Raw genomic sequence first — 19573 nt, 5'->3', positions numbered from 1 at the left:
GCATGGCATATAGAAGTTCCCAGGCTAGGGGTGTAATCAGAGCTACAGCTGCCAGCCTACACCACAGCCATAGCAATGCCAGATCCCAGCCAGGTCTGTGACCTACATCACAACTCATGGCAATGCTGGATCCTTAACCCACTGAGGGAAGCCAGGGATCAAACCCACATCCTCATGGATACTAGTCCTATTTGTTTCTGCTGAGCTACGATGGGAACTCCCCTTAATGTTCATGGTTTGCAATTACTTTAGGAGGGTTTATTGGATGATTTCTATAATAGTCTTTTAAGGGACTGGTCATTAAGTGATTTTTGCCTGTAGAAATACACCTCTTGTACAGGAACATCCCCTATTTTATGTGACATCCCTTATTTCATGTGGCATTGGCATATATATCTGTTAGAAAAAGACTTTTTTTTTTTTTCTTTTTACCACTGCACCTGGAGCATATGAAAATTCCCAGGCCAGGGGCTGAATCACAGCTGCAGCTGCCCACCTACGCCACACCAGATCTGAGCTGCAAATGCAACCTACACCACAGCTCAAGTTAATGCTAGATCCTTAACCCACTGAGCGGGGCCAGGGATCTAACCCACATCCTCATGGATACTAGTTGGGTTCACTAGGGTTCATTACCACTGAGTCACAACAGAAACTCCTGGTACAGGTACATTTTTTAAATTAAAAATTTTAACAATGGAAAACTGTTTACTTTTCCCAGGTCCAATTTACCTTGAGGTTGTCACCTTTTCTGGTGAAGTTTTCAATTCATAAGTAGAATGTGCATTCCACCCAATTTCTACTTTGTGGTTTCAGGAGTGGACGCTATATAACCTAAAACCTAAGTGTAACTGTCCAGTACTTAATCCTTCATTCCTTTCTTATAGTGACACAGCTAAAAAAATATATCAGCAAGCGACCAATGCTAGACCACTCTTCAGAAAGCATGCAGTGCCCCTCAGTCTGTGTCAATTTCTTCATCTTGAGGGTTTATTTTCCAGGGAGTGCTCATGAATACAGCTCCTGCCCAGACGACGATATCTTCCAAAGCTTGGCCCGGGCATACTCGTCCTTCAACCCGCCCATGTCAGACCCAGATCGGCCTCCCTGCCGCAAGAACGACGATGACAGCAGCTTCGTGGAGGGAACCACCAACGGCGCTGCGTGGTACAGCGTGCCCGGAGGTGAGTTTCCGGTTGGCTCTTTGCCAGACTAGTGGCTTCATTATAATTGGTCTTTATATTTAGAGAAACTTAAGTTCTCAGTCATTAAGAAATGGTCTGAACCTATAGCTCATCCATTAAAATGAGGCAGCTTTCTGCATGATTGATTGCTATGTATGATTTTTTTTTTGTTAATTCTTAAAAATCCTAATGCTAATTGAGATGCAGGAACTGAACTGAAGACATCCATTGGGAAAATACAAATTGAATATTGTCCAGAGTTCCTGTGGTGGTTCAGCGGTGACCAACCCTACTAGTATCCATGAGGGTACATACTGGTTTGATCCCTGGTCTCTCTCAGTTGGTTAAGGATCTGGCATTGCCCTGAGCTATGGTGTAGGTGGCAGACTCAGCTGGGATCTGGTCTTGCTGTGGCTGTGATGTAGCCCAGCAACTACAGCTACAGCTCCAATTAGACCCATAACTTGGGAACTTCCATATGCTGTGGTGGGCCTTTAAAAAAAAAAAAAGACTAAATAAATAAATAAATAGAATATTATTAATTGTCCTACCTTTCAAATTCTGACCTTAGGGAATAGACAGCATTCTGATTATATGTTAGTCATGCTTTGACTATCAGTGAATGTATATTTTAGAGGGCTGGCTTTGGCCTTTAGCATATTTTGGTCCACCTACTTTTGTTTTTATTTAATAAATTCCACTTGATGTGGAATATTTATTTTGTATTCTCTAATGCAGTAAGTGCTATTATTAGATCTGGAACCTCTTCACCTTTTATGGGGTCTGAAAAGGAAAACGCCTACATCACCACAGCTGGAGGAAGAATCTCTGCACACGGAGTCAGCTCTCCTGGCTCCTGGTTCCAGTAGGGACTTCACAGGGCTCTCATTTTTCTGGTACATGAATCACTCATAGTTGTGTCACATTGCCTCTACCAAGGATGAGGAGTGACCTGTAAAGATACTGCTTTTTTTTCCCACTGACTAAGAACAATTTTCTGTGGCCCATCTGGAAGTAAAAGGAGAACTAGTTAGGAGTAGCAGCAGTGGCTAATTATAATTTTTGGTGTGTTTAATATGCTTTGGTTTGTTGTTGTTGTTTAACTATGCCCTGAGAAAAATATTCATCCTGATTTTTTTCTTTCTGATATGTGTTTATTCTGTTTTTTAAAAAATTGAGGTTTAGGTGTGATGTACAATATTATATGCTATAGGTGTACAAAATAGTGATTCACAATTTTTAAAGGTTGTACTCTTGATGGACACTTAAGTTGCTTCCATACCTTGGCAATTATAAATAATGCTGCTATAAACTTCGGGGTGCATGTATCTTTTTTTTTTTTTTTTTTTTTTTTTTTTTTTGCTTTTTAGGGTCACATCCTGAGCATATGGAGGTTCCCAGGCTAGGGGTCGAATCAGAGTTATAGCTGCTAGCCTGTGCCACAGCAACCAGGATCAAAGCTGCATCTGTGACCTATACCACAGCTCACCACAGTACAGGATCTATAACCCACTGAGCAAGGCCAGGGATCGAACCCAGAACCTCTTGGTTACTAGCTGGATCTGCTGCGCCACAACGGGAACTCTGCATGTATCTTTTTGAATTAATGTTTTGGGGTTTTTTAGATATATACTCAGGAGTAGAATTGCTGAGCTATATGGTGGTTCTCTTTTTAGTTTTTTAGAAACCGTCATACTATTTTCCACAGTAATTTACATTCCCAACAACAGTATTGGAGGGTTCCCTTTCCTCTGCATCCTTGCCAGTGATTTGTTTTTTGTGTTCTTTTTGATGATAGTCACTCTGACAGGTGTTATCTCATTGTGATTTTAATTTGCTTTTCTCTGTTGATTAACAGTGTTGAGCATCTATCTTTTCATGTGTCTGTAGGCCATCTGTATGTCTTTTTTTGGAAAAATGTCTATTCAGGTTTTCTGCCTGTTTTTACTTATTTATTTTTTTTGGCCGCACATGGGTTGTATGGAAGTTACCAGGCCAGGGATCACCAGTCTACACCACAGCTGCACCAATACTGAGTCCTTAACCTGTTGCACCACAGTGAGAACTCCCTTCTGCCCATTTTTTAGTTAGGTTGTTTTTTTTATTGTTTGATGTTGAGTTGTATGAATTCCTATGTATTTTGGATATTAACACATTATCCAATATATGATTTGCAGATATTTTCTCCCATTCCTTAAGTTGCCTTTTCATTTTGTTGATTGTTTCCTTTGCTGTTCAGAAACTTTCAGTTTGATGTAATCCCATTTATTAATTTTTTGCTTTTGTTACTTGTACTTTTGGTGTCATATCCAAAAAAATTTTGCCAAGACCAATGGCAGGAGCCTTTTCTTTGTTTTCTTCCAGGAGCTTTACAGTCTCTGGTCTTGCATTTAAGCCTTTAATCCGGTTTGAATTAATTTTTGTGTATAGTATAAGATAAAAGTCCAGTTTCATTCTTTTGCATGTGTATATCCAGTTTTCCCAACACTCTCTTTTTTTTTTTTTGTCTTTTTGCCTTTTATAGGGCTGCACCCGTGGCATATGGAGGTTCCCAGGCTAGGGGTCTAATTGGAGCTCTAGCTGCTGGCCTACACCAGAGCCACAGCATTGTAGGATCTGAGCTGTGTCTACAACCTACACCACAGCTCACAGCAATGCCAGATCCTTAACCCACTGAGTGAGGCCAGTGTCGAACCTGAAACCTAGTAGTTCCTAGTCAGATTCATTAACCACTGAGCCACAATGGGAACTCCCCAACACTCTTTATTAAAAGAGTTTGTCATTCCTATTGAGTATTCTTGGCTCTAGTTGGCAATAGAGCTTTATTTTACTGTATATACCAGGGTTTATTTCAGGGCTCTGTTACAGTCGTCTGTGGTTCTGTTTTTAATGCTGCTACCATACTGTTTTGATTATTATAGCTTTGTAGTATAATTTGAATCAGAATATGTGATGCCCCAGCTTTGTTCTTCTTTTTCAATACTGCTTTGGCTATTTAATGTCCTTTGTGGCTCTACGTGAATTTTAGGATTGTTTTTTTCTTATCTCCGTGAAAAATGCTGTTGGAATTTTGATAGGGATTCTATTGATTCTGTAGCTTTGAGTGGTATGGACATTTTAACAATATTAAATCTATGAATATGGGATATCTTTCCACTTTGTATCTTCTTCAATTTCTTTTATCAATGTCTTATAGTTTTCAGTGTACAGATCTTTCATCTCCTTGGTTAAATTTATTCCTATTTATTGTTTTGGATGCTATTGTAAATGAGATTGTTTTCTATATCTGGTTTTTGGATAGTTGTTGTTAGCATATAGAAATGCAACTGACTTTTGTATTGATTTGGTATCCTGCAACTTTAATGGATTCTCTTATTAGTCCCAACAGTTTTTTGTGGGTGTGGAATCTTTAGAGTTTTTCATATGTAAAGCCATATGGACAGAGGTAATTTTGCTTCTTCCTTTCTAATTTAGTTGTCTTTTTTTCATTTTTCAAGTTTTATTGAAGTATAGTTGATTTACAATGCTGTAATAATTTTTGCAATACCAACAAAGTGATTCAATTACATATGTATACACATCCATTCTTTTTCAGAATCTTTTCCCGTATAGATTATCACAGAACATTGGGTAAAGTTCCCTGTGCTCTACACCAGGTCTCTGTTGGCCAGTCATTTGATTAGTATATGGATGTTTTTATTTATTTTTCTTGCCTCATCTCTCTCTGGCCAGGACTTCTAGCACTATGTCAAATAGGAGTGGTAAGACTAGGCACCCTTATCTTATTCTTGATATTTGAGGAAAAGCTTTAAGTCTTTTACCATTAAGTATGATGTTAGCTTGGGGTTGTCATATATGGACTTTATTATGTTATGTTCCTTTTATACCCAGTCTGTTGAGGGTTTTTATCATGAAAAGATACTGAATTTTGTTAAATGCTTTTTCATATCATTTTTAGCTTTCATTTTATTAATGAGTATTTTACATTTATTGATTTGTGTGTGTCAAACCATCCTTGCATTCCAGGGATAAATTTCACTTGATCATGGTGTATGCTTTTTTAAAATCTGCTATTGAATTCAGTTTGCTACTGTTTTGTTGAGAATTTTTACATTTGTATTTGTCAGGATAATTGGCCTGTAATTTCTTGTCCTGTAGTGTACTTATCTGGCTTTGGAGTCAACATAATGCTGGACTTGCAAAAAGAGTTGGGAGTGTTCCTTCCTCTTCAATTTTTTGGAAAATTTTGATAAGGATTGGTATTAATTCTTCATTAAATGTTTGGCAGAATTCACCAGTGAAACCATCTGGCCCTGGGCTTTTCTTTTTGGGGAGTTTTTGATTACTGTTTCAATCAGTTGCTAGTTTACTCCTTACTAATAACTGGTCTAAATATATTTAATTTTATTCAGATTTTCTAAATATATTTAGATGCTCCAATGTTGAGTGCTTACACATTTTTGATAGTTATATCCCTTGATGCATGTACCCCTTTATCAAAATATAATGACCTTGTTTCTTTTCATAGTTTTTGGCTCAAACTGTGTTTTGTCTGAGAATGAGTACCATTTTTCATTCTTTTGCTTTTATCCTATGTATGTTCTCTCTCTCTCTCTCTCTCTCTCTTTTTTTTTTTTTTAGGGCTGCACTCTTGGCATATAAGGTTCCCAGGCAAAGGGTTGAATTGGAGCTGTAGCTGCCAGTCTACACCACAGCAACACTGGATCTGAGCCGTGTCTGGACCCACACCACAGCTCAAGGCAATGCTGGATCCTCAACCCACTGAGCAAAATCAGGAATCAAACCCATGTCCTCTTGGTTACTAGTCAGATTCATTTCCACTGAGCCACGAAGGGAACTCCTTTGTATGTTATTTTTTTTTTGTCTTTTTTTTTGTCTTTTTTTTGTCTTTTTTTTTGTCTTTTCTAGGGCCACTCCTGCGACATATGGAGGTTCCCAGGCTAGGGGTCCAATCGGAGCTGTAGCTGCCAGCCTTCACCAGAGCCACAGCAACGCAGGATCTGAGCTGTGTCTGCAACCTACACCCCAGCTCATGGCAATGCCAGATCCTCAACCCACTGAGCAAGGCCAGGGATTGAACCCGCAACCTCATGGTTCCTAGTCGGATTTGTTAACCACTAAGCTATGATGGGAACTCCCCTATGTATGTTCTTAAAGCCGAAGCGAGTTGCTTGTAGGCACCATATGTTTGGGTCTTATTCTCTTATTCATTCAGCCACTATGTGACTTTTGACTAGAGGATTTAATCTATGTACATTTAAAATAATTATTGATAGTGAGGACTACCATCTTATTGTTTTCTGTTTTGCAGTTCCCTGTTCCTTTCTTCCCCTCTAGCTCTATGCCTTTGCGAATTGATGATGTTCTGCAGTGGTGTGCTTTGATTCCTTTCTCTTTAACTTTTTTGAATCTACCATAGTTTTTACTTTATGGTTACCATAACACTTACATAAAACATCTTGTAGCATAACGGTCCATTCTAAACTGTCAATAATCTAAATATGCTTGCAAACAAAAACCCTACCTTCTGTCTCCCTCCTCCCACCTTTTATGTTTTGATATTACAATTTGTATCTTTCCAGAGTTCCCATTGTGGCTTAGTGGTTAATGAACCTGACTAGTATCCACGAGGACTCGGATTCAATCCCTGGCCTCTCTCAGTGGGTTAAGGATCCAGTGTTGCTGTGAGCTGTAGTATAGGTCGCAGACGCGACTCGGATCCTACATTGCTGTGGCTGTGGTGTAGGCCAGCAGCTGCAGCTATGATTCAATTTAGCTCCTAGCCTGGGAACTTCCATATGCCATGGGGGTGGCCCTAAAAAAAAAGACAAAAAAAAACCAAACCAATTTGCATCTTTCCATATTGTGTGTCCATAAACAAATTATTGTAACTATAGTTATTTTTAATATTTTAAATGTTTATGTGAGAGTTAAGTTATTAATATACCACCATATTGCAGTATTAGAATATTCTGAGTCTGACTATATACCTACTTTCTCTATGTTATATACGTTCATATGTTTTCATGTAACTTTTTAGGTCTCTTTTGGCACTGGGCTGTGCCAACTTAGAGAAGGGGTGATTCAGGCAAAGTGAAATTGTTCCTCTTACCATCTTCAATGTGTCCAATCTTGGAATTATTTTTTTGCTCCATGGGTGTGCTGGAGCTTTTCCATTGGACTCCTGAACATCCACAAAGGCACTTATTCATGGTAATTTTCAAAATTGGTGTTATTTGGGGAGGGGAGATGGTAGAAAACTGTTGTTTCACCATTTTGATGACCTAACTCTCCTGTTGTCTTTGAAACTGACTCTAGCGTTATGGACTGTAGCTGATATGTACTTTAGCACACCTGCAGCAGCAGGGTGTCACTAAGTACTGATTAGGAACCTGAGCAAGTTTATACTCATGAAGTGAGAACTGTCTCCCAAGTATGTTGTTCCATTCCTTGTGGTAGGTGATTTCCCTTTTAGTTTCCCAGGGTCTCCCAAAGATGCACTGACTGGTACATCTTTTACTTGGCTCTCAATTCATCAGAAGGGTCTGTGTAGCATTTTAGTCACCACAGGCCTATTTTGACTTTTCATTTGGTGTTTTGGCAGGAATGCAAGACTTCAATTACCTCAGCAGCAACTGCTTTGAGATTACTGTGGAGCTTAGTTGTGAAAAGTTTCCACCTGAAGAGACTTTGAAGAGCTACTGGGAGGATAACAAAAACTCCCTCATTAGCTACATCCAGCAGGTAAACACAGTCTCCTGCATAAAATTGGAGATATAAGAGCATTTAAACCAGTTGTACAATGGTCTCCCAAGAGGATCCCATCTATAGGAATCCATCTGACCCAGAATGAGGATTCTACATTTGGAAGATGTCAGTAGTGGTTCAAAGAGGCTTTCATTTGTCATAGTTTTTGTGGTTTATGAATACTCACTGAGAATTGATTAAACTGGAGAGTTGTGAAATAAGGTAACACCCTGATTTCTCCCATTTTGCACTAAGCAAGGGCAGTCCCAGGATCCTCCTCCACCCTGATCATGTTGGGTCTGTCAGGCATCCCAGGCAGAACCAGAACTAGAATGAGGTAAGTGAGGCACCAGGGATGCAAAATTTAAGGAGTCGTTGACTCTTAGGGTCATGCAGGTATAGGATCAGCACCTGGGAGTGAGTGTCTCCTTAAATTCTGGCCACACTTCCCTTCCTTGTTGCACCCTGGACTCAGTTGGATCTGAGGTAATGATGGTAATGATGCATCTTACATTTATTGGGTATTTACTGTTTCTTAGGCATTGTTCTAAATGTTCCTATGTATGATAATTAATGCATTTAATCCTCACAACAACCCTAGAGGGAAGTTATATCATCATCCTCTTCTCCATCATCATCATCTATCATCCCGGAATTAAAAATGAGGAATCAGAGGCACAGAGAAATTGAACAGCTTGCCTGAAATCATTTAGCCAGAATCCATGCTGTTTAGTTTCAGAATCATCATGCCATGTTGCCCCTTTTGGTATAAACTTAGATCTTTACTAGAGAGTCTCTGTTATAAATTTGGAATCTCGCTATGTGTAGAGAAAATACCTACCACTCAGACTCAGCCCAGGCCATTGCCCTGCCAGCTCCACCCCTCTGTACCAGGTGGACATGGCATCAGGGGCAGTGCTGGTGGGAGAGACCTAAGGACTCTGTCCCTCACCTGCAGTGCCGTAACAGTTCCACATTCCATTCTATAGGTTCCCCATTTACACTCAAAGTCAAGGAGACTGATGTTAGTTCCACATGCTAGCAGATAGTCTAGACTACTTTCTAAATTAATGTAAACAAATGCTTCTCCACAAGCATGTAGCTATTTGCATTTATGTATATATAAACATATATGTGTGAACCTAGTATGTTAAAAAATGTAAAATCAGCTTAAGAAATCCTTTGCGCATGTTAAGTATCCATGTAATACCTTACCAAAAGGGATTATCATGGAACGGATCCACTGATGACAGATAGTGATTAAATAAACCCTGTTACACAGGATTGGAATCCTGCTGCATGTTTTTTATAATTAATTAATTTATTTATTTATTTTGTCTTTTTGCTATTTCTTGGGCTGCTCCAGCGGCATATGGAGGTTCCCAGGCTAGGGGTCCAATCGGAGCTGTAGCCACCGGCCTTCGCTAGAGCCACAGCAACGCAGGATCCGAGCTGCGTCTGCAACCTACACCACAGCTCACGGCAACGCCGGATCGTTAACCCACTGAGCAAGGGCAGGGACCGAACCCGCAACCTCATGGTTCCTAGTCGGATTCGTTAACCACTGCGCCACGACGGGAACTCCCATAATTTATTTTTTTTAATTATTAAAGTATAGTTGATTTACAGTGTTCTTTCAATTTCTGCTGTACAGCAAAGTGACCCAGTCGTACATACATATATACATTCTTTTTTTCTTGTTATCCTCCTTCATATTTGATCATAAGAGACTAAATATAGTTCCCTGTGCTGTACAGCAGGACCTCATTGCTTACCCATTCTAAATGTAATATAAAAAGGTGTTTTCCAATATAAACACTAAAGATAATTAGCCATGTTGGCTCTTGGAACAACCTTGGTGGGCACCCCTATGGTACGTCCTTTAAGGAGGGCTCGTTTGGCTGGATTTTTTTTTTTTTTTCTTTTTCCTTTTTAGGGCAACAACTGCAGCATGTGGAAGTTCCCAGGCTTGGGGTCAGATTGGAGCAGAAGCTGCTGGCCTATACCACAGCCACAGCAATGGGGGATCCAAGCCACATCTGCAAACTACACCACAGCTCACAGCAACACTGCAGCTTTAACTCACTGAGTGAGGCCAGGGATCAAACCTACATCCTCATGGATACTAGTCAGGCTCATTACCACTGAGCCACGCCAGGAACTTCCTGGCTGGATCTTTTAAGAGCAAAATTTAAAAAGTACAGTTTTAGGCAGAGAAGTAAGATGGGACTATTTGGTGTGTCTTCTGCTTAGATATCAAAGAATGCCTCCTTAATACAATGCTTTTCACTTTCTTTTCATATTTCTTTCAACAAAAATTTATTGAGGTACTTTCAAGTCCTAGGCACCCTGTGAGGCCTTGGGGTAGTGACTACTCATATTAGTAGGGTTCAGACATCAATACCTAATTATAAGAGAGGATGATAAATACTAAAAAAAAGAGTAATGGCAGTACACAGAAGGGTCCCTAACCCAGTCCTTCGAGTCAGAAAAGGCTTCTTGGAGCTCAGCTCTAAGATTCACTATGGTTGATATCAATAAGATTATTACTCTGATCAATGATTAAAAAACAAGGTCAGCTGCTGCTTAAGTTCTGTCTTAGTTGTTTAGACAAAAAAAAATAAAAATATAACCCAAATGTGTGCTGTCAGAAAGAGGAGAATGCTTGTCATATTTATGGTGGTGGGTACATTAATTCATCTAAAAGCTGTATCCATTTATATAAGAATTAGCTGAAAAGAATAGGGACCAGGTCGTATAGTCCTGAGTTATGCCGCTTGGAATGAGAGTTTTATCTGTCCACAGATCCCTGTGACCATCCTGGTATGATATCAGCTGTCTAGAAGCAGTAAGAGTGGATTGCACTCACACAGCCTCATAGAACGCTCCAGTTTAGGGAATCAAATGCTGGTGAAAATCAGTGAAGACTGCCAGAAGTTCTATGTTGAAATTGTTTTCTTGACAATGAAACCAAAGTGTGGTGGTGATTAATAATTGAACACCTGGGCCTAAAATCTAAGCATGGACTAGTTTTACAGCTCATGGAAAATAGGTGATTAGGAGATCCAATTTGGTAATTGTTTGAGAGGAAATCTCTTGCCATGTTTTAAAGGGATGTTTGCAAGAAGTGGAGTTGTAAAGTTAATTAGGGTAAATAGTTTGCTAAGATAAGCTCCCATGCAATAGCTTTGGAACTCTCTAGTTCTCAAAATTTCCAAAGAATTTTTCGAAGAATGGTTCATGGGCACGCACATCGGAATCATCCAGATTCTTGCGAAAAATGAGTTTTCAGACCCAACATTGAATTACACTTCTTGTAGTGCCGGACCGCAGAGTTTCAATTTAAGCAAGCCTTCTGGGTGACACCTAAGTATTCAAAGATTTAAGTGCTATTGGCATAAACAATTCTAGCAACAATAAAGAATTTTTTTGTTTTTAGCTTTGGTTGTTTGAAATGCCCTGGAATCTGGGGAGAGAGAATTATAGGAAGGACAAATGTAGTAAAATAGCTTCTCCAGGTATGAGTGAAATTTGAACTTCTGGTGTATTCCCTTTGCAAAAGCCATAAAGCAACAATGTTTTCCAGTCTGCAGTTCCTGTGAAGTCATGACAGCCCAAAACACTTCAATTGAGATTTATTCCTACAGTGAAATATTTCATACGGAAAAGTTGTGCTCCACAACTGGCATATCAGAGATAGACGTTTATTTATTTAACTATTTGTTAATTACATACTGTAATGTAAATTGAGTTACAGAAGCTGAAAAAAGTAAACTTATGAACATTAACTGGGTATATTTGTGACTATTGTAGGTGAATTATGTATTTGATTTGATTGATTTTCCAAGATGAGGAAATTTCAAACTTTCATTTCTCTAAGGTTTATAATATATCAGGATTATAGTGCCTCAAGATGAATAAGTATTCATTCCCACAATTTTTTTCATCCCAGTGACTCTTTTACCATGTGGATTTCATTCAGGAAGGTAACTTTTGTTTCCAATGGCTAAATTTTAATCTCTTTCAATTTTGGTTGGTTAATCGATAGGTAAGTCTTGGGGGAAAGTCTAAAAATGTCTTTTTGTTTTAAAAATGTGTTTATTCTCTTTTCACTATACTTGTGGCTATTAAAATGATTATTTATTATTACTGACAACAGGCCCAGCTTTTTACCATTAGTAAATTGCCTTTAGAAAAAAAGAATTTTGTGCTACTTTTATAGAGTTTTAGAGGTTTTGCTTTTTCAAAAATAGCAAATCCAAAAAATTTTGCTGATAACCAGGGTATCTCTTTGATAAAACATTGTGCCACTGCCACATTTATTCTCTAGTGGCAAAGGGACACATGAAACTTGTTCTACTTTCTGTTGGGAAATATTTAGATATCGTCAGTAGCAAAATAAAATTCATTTTCTGGGGCCAGACTGGTGAGGAGCAACTGGAACATTTGGAGGGTTGGGGCATGTTTTGTTAAAGTGATCAAGCTTAATAGATTATCCATTTGATATTTCAGAAGTAGTGCTTTCTCAAAGTCCTTGAGTAACTCTTCGTCACTTCAAATACATATCGACTTAATTGAATTATCGTTTAAAAATGAAGCTGTTTTTAGACTTACGGACATGGAGAATAGACTTGTGGTTGCCAAAGGGGTTGGGGAGGGAGAGGGATGGACTGGGAATTTGAGGTAAATAGAGGCAAAACCATTACATTTAGAATGGATAGACAATAGGTCCTACTGTACAGCACAGGGAACTGTGTCCAATCTCCTGGGATAGACCATGATGGAAAATAATATATAAAAAAAGAATTCTTATATATGTATGACTGAATCACTTTGCTGTACAGTGGAATTGGCAGAATAGTTTTAATGAACTATACTTTGATTAATAAACAAATAAATAAATAAACCTCTTCTTGATGTTTGCATTGCAATTGTTAGTTGATGCCGCCAACTTAATTCAGAGGCTTTTTTGAAATAGCAACTCTTCCATTTTATTTTTAAATCCAGTTTTCAGTCAGTAAGTTCATTGACTTTTCATTCACTGATTTTCAACCAAAATTATATTATAAATGAATGTAGTGCAAAAGTATTCACAGTATATATCCATTTATCTAGAAGGAGCAGTGCAGGGCTGTAATCTTGGTAACTTACATTGCCGTATAAAGTATACCCAAGTGATAAAATTTAAAATAGAGAGAAAGCAGTGAAGTGTGCTAAGGAGTAATAAAAAAATGCGGTGTTTTTTAAAATCTTGTTTGGATTCTTAAACAATGTGCAGTATTTTGCTAGAAAATAAGGAGATGCTTGGTATGAAGCATGTTTTTAGGTTGTTTTTAATATGAATTTTTTGGTTGTTCTTGACCGTCACAGATACACCGAGGAGTTAAAGGCTTTGTCCGAGACCTTCAAGGTAATCCGATTGCCAATGCAACCATCTCCGTGGAAGGAATAGATCATGATGTCACATCTGGTGGGTGTTCTCTGCCGTGATTGGAGGTTCTAGCCTTGCACACGAGAGTGTGATTACTTGTTATACTTTTTAGACTATTCTAAACAGAGCAATTAAATGCCTCATGTCTCTTAACCCATCTCTCCCCCAGCTTTAATCTAGTTCAGTTTCATCTGGGGAGCAAGTCTGACTCAGGATGGCTACTGCATTTAGAAATTGGAGTGCAGCAGATGGCGCCCTTTCCTTAGCTGTGACCCCAGAGCTGTGAGGTGGGGCCACCTGCAGGAGAGACTTTGCAGTTCTTGAGGCAAGGGAGATGAACCAGCTGGAGTTAACACAATGTGTCTTTCTGATGTCTTCTCAGAAGAAATGCTGAAGAGGGAGCAGAAGAGAAGGAAGATAACTGCCATTGTGTTGTGTGTCTAGGATTTCCCATAAATTTCTTCATTTAATCTGTATCATAAACCCAGATGTATTCAAGGTTGAACAGGATGTTATAGGATGGACGTTGATGTTAATTATTTCTAGGTTTAAAGCCTCGTTTCCATTTTCCTAGTTTGGGGAAAATGTATTTTCCTGGCAAGCCTACTTATTCCTATTAAAAAACATCTCTCCAGCTCATTTTAGTGTAACTCTCATATGTTGTGATCTTTCCAACAACAATATCTTTTGAGCTATAAACTCTTCATGTGTTTCTAGACCTTAGCATTAATTTAACCTTTAACTTAGTCCCCAAACATCCTATACCATTTCTTCTTTCTTAACTGCTATATTTATAATTTGTTATTTGTTTATTTATTCATTCATTCATTCTCTTTTTATGGGCACACTTGTGGTATATGGAAGTTCCCAGGCTAGGGGTCAAATTGGATCTGCAGCTGCTGTTCTGTGCCACAACCACAGCAACGCTGGATCCAAGCCACATCTGCAAATTGCACTGAAGCTTGCGGCAATTCTGGATCATCAACCCACTGAGCGAGGCCAGAGATCTTGCCTGCATCCTCACAGAGACAATGTCAGGTCCTTAACCCACTGAGCCACAATGGGAACTCCTATAATTTGTATGTTTTATATCCTTAACATTTGTTCTATAAAACTCCATTTATTTATTCATTCAATAATATTTAACAACACCCCATGAAGTGTCAGCACACCTTTCTGACCAATATTCCAGAACCAAGTTATTGCTCCCTTCACCCTCGGACGGGGGCTCCTGAAGGACCCAGACCATGCCCCTTCTGGCCACAAGTAACCACTTCTATCTGTTAACCCCAGTGTGACATACAAACAGTATTATCTCTGCCTTCCAGAGGTGGAAATTTAGGAAAAATCTGACATTGGAAGTAAATATAGGTAGGAAGGAATGAAATCTGAGGAGTGGGCTCTGGGACACGGCACCTGTTTTGAGGGCAGTGTCGTGAGGAGGGACGAGCAGTGGAGTCTAAGGTGGAGAGAAAGCCTAGTGCCTTGTCCTGGACACCTGGAGGTGTGTCAGGAGGGAGGGAGTGTGAAAAGTATCAGGAAAGATGAGCCTGTGGATGAGGCAGTGTGGAGAGTCTATTTCAGTGGATTGGTGGGGGCCCGACTGGGGAGAGTCTAAGAGAGAGTAGGAGAGACGGTAGAAATGGAGAGTATTGACAGGTCTTTCCAGAATTTTTGCTGTAAAGCAAAGAAGATAAATGAGGCACTAGCTGAAAGATGTAGAGTCCAGAGGTAGATTAGGAGAGAAGGTGATGGGGGTTTATTTTTTTCTGATGGTTTCCATTTTTACAGTGAAATACACTGTGAAGCATCAGCTGAGAGTGAGGATGAAGAGAGTGCATCAGAGGTGTTAGGAAAAGGGAAAAAGTGTGAATGTCACTTGGACCTTGCTGTTGAGAGTATGGCCCTACCAGCAGCTGAATTTAGCATCTGCTGGCACTGGTTGGAAGTGCAGAATCTGAGGCCCCATTCCAGAGCTAGTAACTTAGAATTTGCGTTTGACTGTTTTCCCCCTGATTGACGTGCACTAATCTAGGAAATGCGAGTGTGAAAGTGTCGTAGATGGCCAGGAGGACAGCTCAGCATGGGTGTGTGTTTTCCCCAGGCCCTCCAGGCACAGGGGCAGGCACAGAGTAGAGGGTGGGTGTTACCCAGCGCTGGTGGTTCACCAGGCCTGTAGGCAGGTGGGAACAGCACATCCTGAAGGATATGTATGAGTGGTTGCCATCCAACCCACTCCTCCATGAGCCAGGAGAGAAGGGGGCAGGGAGAAGTGAGAACACACTGCCTCTAGAAGGTTCTGCTTTAGGAACCCTCTAGAGGATAGAAGGCATGTTAGACCAACTACTCTGAGTTTTTAGAGATCTAAATTTTTCTTTTTTTATTTTATGGCTGCAGCTGCAGCATATAGAAGTTCCTGGGCCAGGGATTGAATCTGAACTGCAGCTGTGGCAGCGCTGGATCCTTTAACCCACTGTGCTGAGCCAGGGATTGAACCAGAGCTTCTGCAGTGACTTGAGCTGCTGCAGCTGGATTTTTAATCCACTGAGCCACAGCAGGATCTCCTAGAAATCCCTGTTTTTTTTGTTTGTTTTTTTTTTTTTTTTTTTAAGTTTTTAGGGCTGCATTTGTAGCATATGGAAATTCCTAGGTTAGGGTTCGAATCAGAGCTACAGCTACCGGCCTACATCACAGCCACAGCAGCATGGGATCTGAGCTGCGTCTGCGACCTACACCATGGCTCATGGCAACACTGGAACATTAACTCACGGAACAAGGCGAGGGATCAAACCCCATCCTTATGGATGCTAGTCGGGCTTGTTGCTACTGAGCCACAACAGGAACTTCCAAGAAATCCAAATTTTTAACTAGCCCCTCAGGTTCCTGATGAGGTATTTTGGGGCCGCACTTATTGAAACACTGACCTAGATTCTTAGACCATCAAGTCTTAACAGCCAGATTCTCAGCAAGAATCAAAACCAGGTGGTGTCACCCCATGGCTTGGGGACTTTATATATCTGTTTACCTTGTTACTCCTGATATGATTATGAAGACTCATTGTCTTGGAAGATCTATTAGACAATTTAACATTAACATCTGTAAAGTTGCTACAAGAAACAGTGCCCTTTAGAAAGCGTCATGCTCTTTTCAATGGAATTTCATCAAATTCTAGAAACATCTACATCATTTATTTATTTTTGCTTTTTAGGGCCACGCCCGTGGCACATGGAAGTTTCCAGGCTAGGGGTCCATTTAGAGCTGCAGCTGCTGGCCTACACCACAGCCACTGCAACGGCAGATCCTTAACCAGGGATTAAACCTGCATCCTTGTGGATGCTGTTTGGGTTCATAACCTGCTGAGCCACAATGGGAACTCCAAAACATCTACTTTAAAAACAGGAAATCAGAATTGAACTTCAATGGCCTAACTACCCATGCCTACGCTTACGCTTTTCACATGTGGCCTGTGACTTGCTATTTTGTTTCTCTGCAGCAAAGGATGGTGATTACTGGAGACTGCTTGTACCTGGAAACTATAAACTTACAGCCTCAGCACCTGGCTATCTGGCAAGAACAAAGAAAGTAGCTGTTCCCTATAGCCCTGCTGTTAAGGCAAGTGATTGTGATACTCACTTAGATTTATTAAGCACTTACCAGGGGTCAGGCATAATTAAGTGACTTGTATTTACTCTTCATAATAACCTCTAAGGTAGAAACCATCATTATCCCCATTTAACAAATGAGAAAACTGAGGCCTAGCAGAGTTAAGAGACTTGCCCAAGGGCTGATAAAGCTCTGTTATCCTTTCTCAGTGTTTGAAGAGATTCACCAGAAAGTCAAATAAAACTTAAAAAAGTTAAACTTTTATTTGCTGACCTTGATTTCAATCTAAATAATATTCTGTTAAATTTATCTTTTTATACCTGGCACCTGGCATAACACCTTACTCAAAAGTCAATTAGGCCTGCATGGTGATTTTAGGCATTAACTATACATTTATTAAGTGCATACTATGAGCAAGGCCCTCTCTGCTAAGCACTATCAAAAACAATATCTTATTTAAGTTGGTACCATTTATTTTACTAGCCGATGAGACCAGAACTCACTTAGAGCAGTTATTTTACTATTGTCCTTGTATTATGTTACTGGGACTATGGAATGGCCTACAGGGTTTCTGGTTAAAAGGCTTGCTTGAAAAGAATTTATTGTATTTTTGTGGATGCACTCAAAATTTGGAGTATAAATGCTTGAGTTTTTAACTGGTGCTTTGTTTTCCACTGTATGGTATATGTATTAAAATCAGGAGGTAAATTTGAGCAAGTGAAACCTGGAAAACACTAACTCAGAGCTAGGTTGTAAAAGGTTCAACTGTTTTGACCCTTAGCCTTTCTAGCACATATTAGTTCAAGGAGGTAGTGAGTAATTACATTCCTAAATAACCACAGGATCGAGCAGCCAAATCAAAGAACTGAACCCATCTGGAATGGGGCATGGCTGTGTCACTGGCCCGGAGAGGACTGGGCTTGCGAGCTGCATATTTGGAATAGTCCTTTATGCAGAAATGTATGAATTCTCCACAAACCTGATGAAGATGCCCAGTGCACAGCAGAGCTGGGTTCCTGGGCCACCGGCCTTCGTGGTGGTTTGAAGATGTTTGTGTTTCCTTCACTTTCTTTAACAGATTCCAGATTCTGGAACGCAAAACCTTGTGGTTTGGGACATCAGGACACTGAACTGCATTCTTCCCTATTCCCCTTGCTTTTAGGGGAAAATTCAAGATTGACAGGAGAAGCCCACTGAATAGTCAAAGGCAGAAAGTGAATTATAAATCACATTTTTTTATGGGAAGGAAAAACTGCCTTTGAATAATCTGCCTGTCAATAATCTGCTTTCCAATAATCCTATGAAGCTATTAGATCAAAGCACGTTTTAAATATAATGGCTTTTGATATTTTTTCCCTAAAGGTATCTTTTTTACTTATCATGAGAGTTTTTTTAGATATACTTTAACTCAGGTGGCTAGATTGAGCTTATTCTAATAAACTCTAAATATGCTCTTCTTTTTATATTTCTGTTTTTAAAAGTACATAATCAGTTTGATAATATTATGTTTTTATTTTCTCCTTTAGGTTGATTTTGAGCTAGAGTCATTTTCTGAAAGGAAACAGGAGGAGAAAGAAGAATTGATGGAATGGTGGAAGATGATGTCAGAAACTTTAAATTTTTAAAAAGGCTTCAAATTAGCTGCTTTTAATCTATATAATGTAGTATGGTGTAATGTGGCCATTTTCTTTTAGATTTTGTGCAGTTAATATGTAACATTGATTTATTTTTAACCATTTAAATATTAATAGACATTACTTAAAATAGACTCTTAGGCGAAAATACAAGAACTTGGTCTATAACATTCATTTTCCTCCATATATCACAGGAGGACCGTAAAAGAGATTTAAATGATTTTGCCATTTTAGGCTTAGATGCAATATTCCACATGTTATTTACAGTATAGAACTTTTTGAGTAACTCTAGCTTTTAAAAATTAGTGAGTTCTTCTAATGTAATTGGTGACAATGTCACATAATGAATGCCATCAGAAGGGTCAACAGCTACAGCTTGAGTTGTGAGCACTATACTGCAAGACTTAATAGTCCTGTGTAAATTGTCATTTGTCTCTTGTGCTGACTAGCTATATAAGCATGATCTTGTTAATGCATTATTGATGGGAAGAAAATGTAAATGTTTAGCAAGACGTTTTATGAAAGGAATGGAAGTTGACTTCTTGCTTGCACACATTGGGGCAATGCTGTTTGTTATATTATTCAGTCTGCTAACACTACTTCAAAGTGTAGGGTTTCTCTTAGTTGTAGATTGTCCCAGAATTGCATTCTGAATGAATAAATCTTTAAAAAGGTCCCTATGGTCTGTACTTAATGCTCTGTGTTTTTTCATCTAGAGTTGTGGTCTCATGATAAAAAATGTATTCCTTTGAGCATGGCCTCTTACTGGTTCATCCTCTTTATTTTTAAATTTATTGACTGCAGTATGCCAAACATGGTGTAATCGCTGTGTTTGTTATTTTGGTGGACAAAAGGTTCTGATTTCACGGATCTATGGATCAGTTGTGGACCCAAACTTTAAATAAACATACACACAAATGAAGATGTGATTAAGTGCTGTGATGAGTAAAGTA

The 19573-nt window shown here is 39.3% G+C and overlaps 1 protein-coding gene across 2 annotated transcripts in view; it reads left to right on the top strand.

Moving 5' to 3' along the window:
- Nucleotides 1-19296, top strand: part of CPE (carboxypeptidase E) — a 126880-nt gene extending 107584 nt beyond the window's left edge. Inside the window, exons 5-9 of one of the 2 annotated variants that reach the window (XR_014811770.1) lie at nt 1002-1184; nt 7810-9580; nt 12797-13422; nt 16877-16995; nt 18513-19296. Coding sequence is in view for 1 of the 2 variants with exons in the window: in NM_001097439.1 (NP_001090908.1) it covers nt 1002-1184; nt 7810-7949; nt 13323-13422; nt 16877-16995; nt 18513-18611 (641 nt within the window). In the remaining variant the exon portion in view is untranslated. 2 annotated transcript variants of the gene reach the window in all.
- Nucleotides 19297-19573: the final 277 nt, after the last annotated feature.

The sequence above is a fragment of the Sus scrofa genome, chromosome 8 (assembly GCF_054392235.1).
Source record: "Sus scrofa isolate SSC_HxYL_T2T_F1_AM1 chromosome 8, Sscrofa_HxYL_maternal_Yorkshire_Landrace_v2.0, whole genome shotgun sequence".
In the NCBI taxonomy this organism is placed as follows: Eukaryota; Metazoa; Chordata; class Mammalia; order Artiodactyla; family Suidae; genus Sus; species Sus scrofa.
The sequence above is the reverse complement of the archived record's forward strand: the minus strand, read 5'-3'. Positions and strand labels throughout refer to the sequence as shown.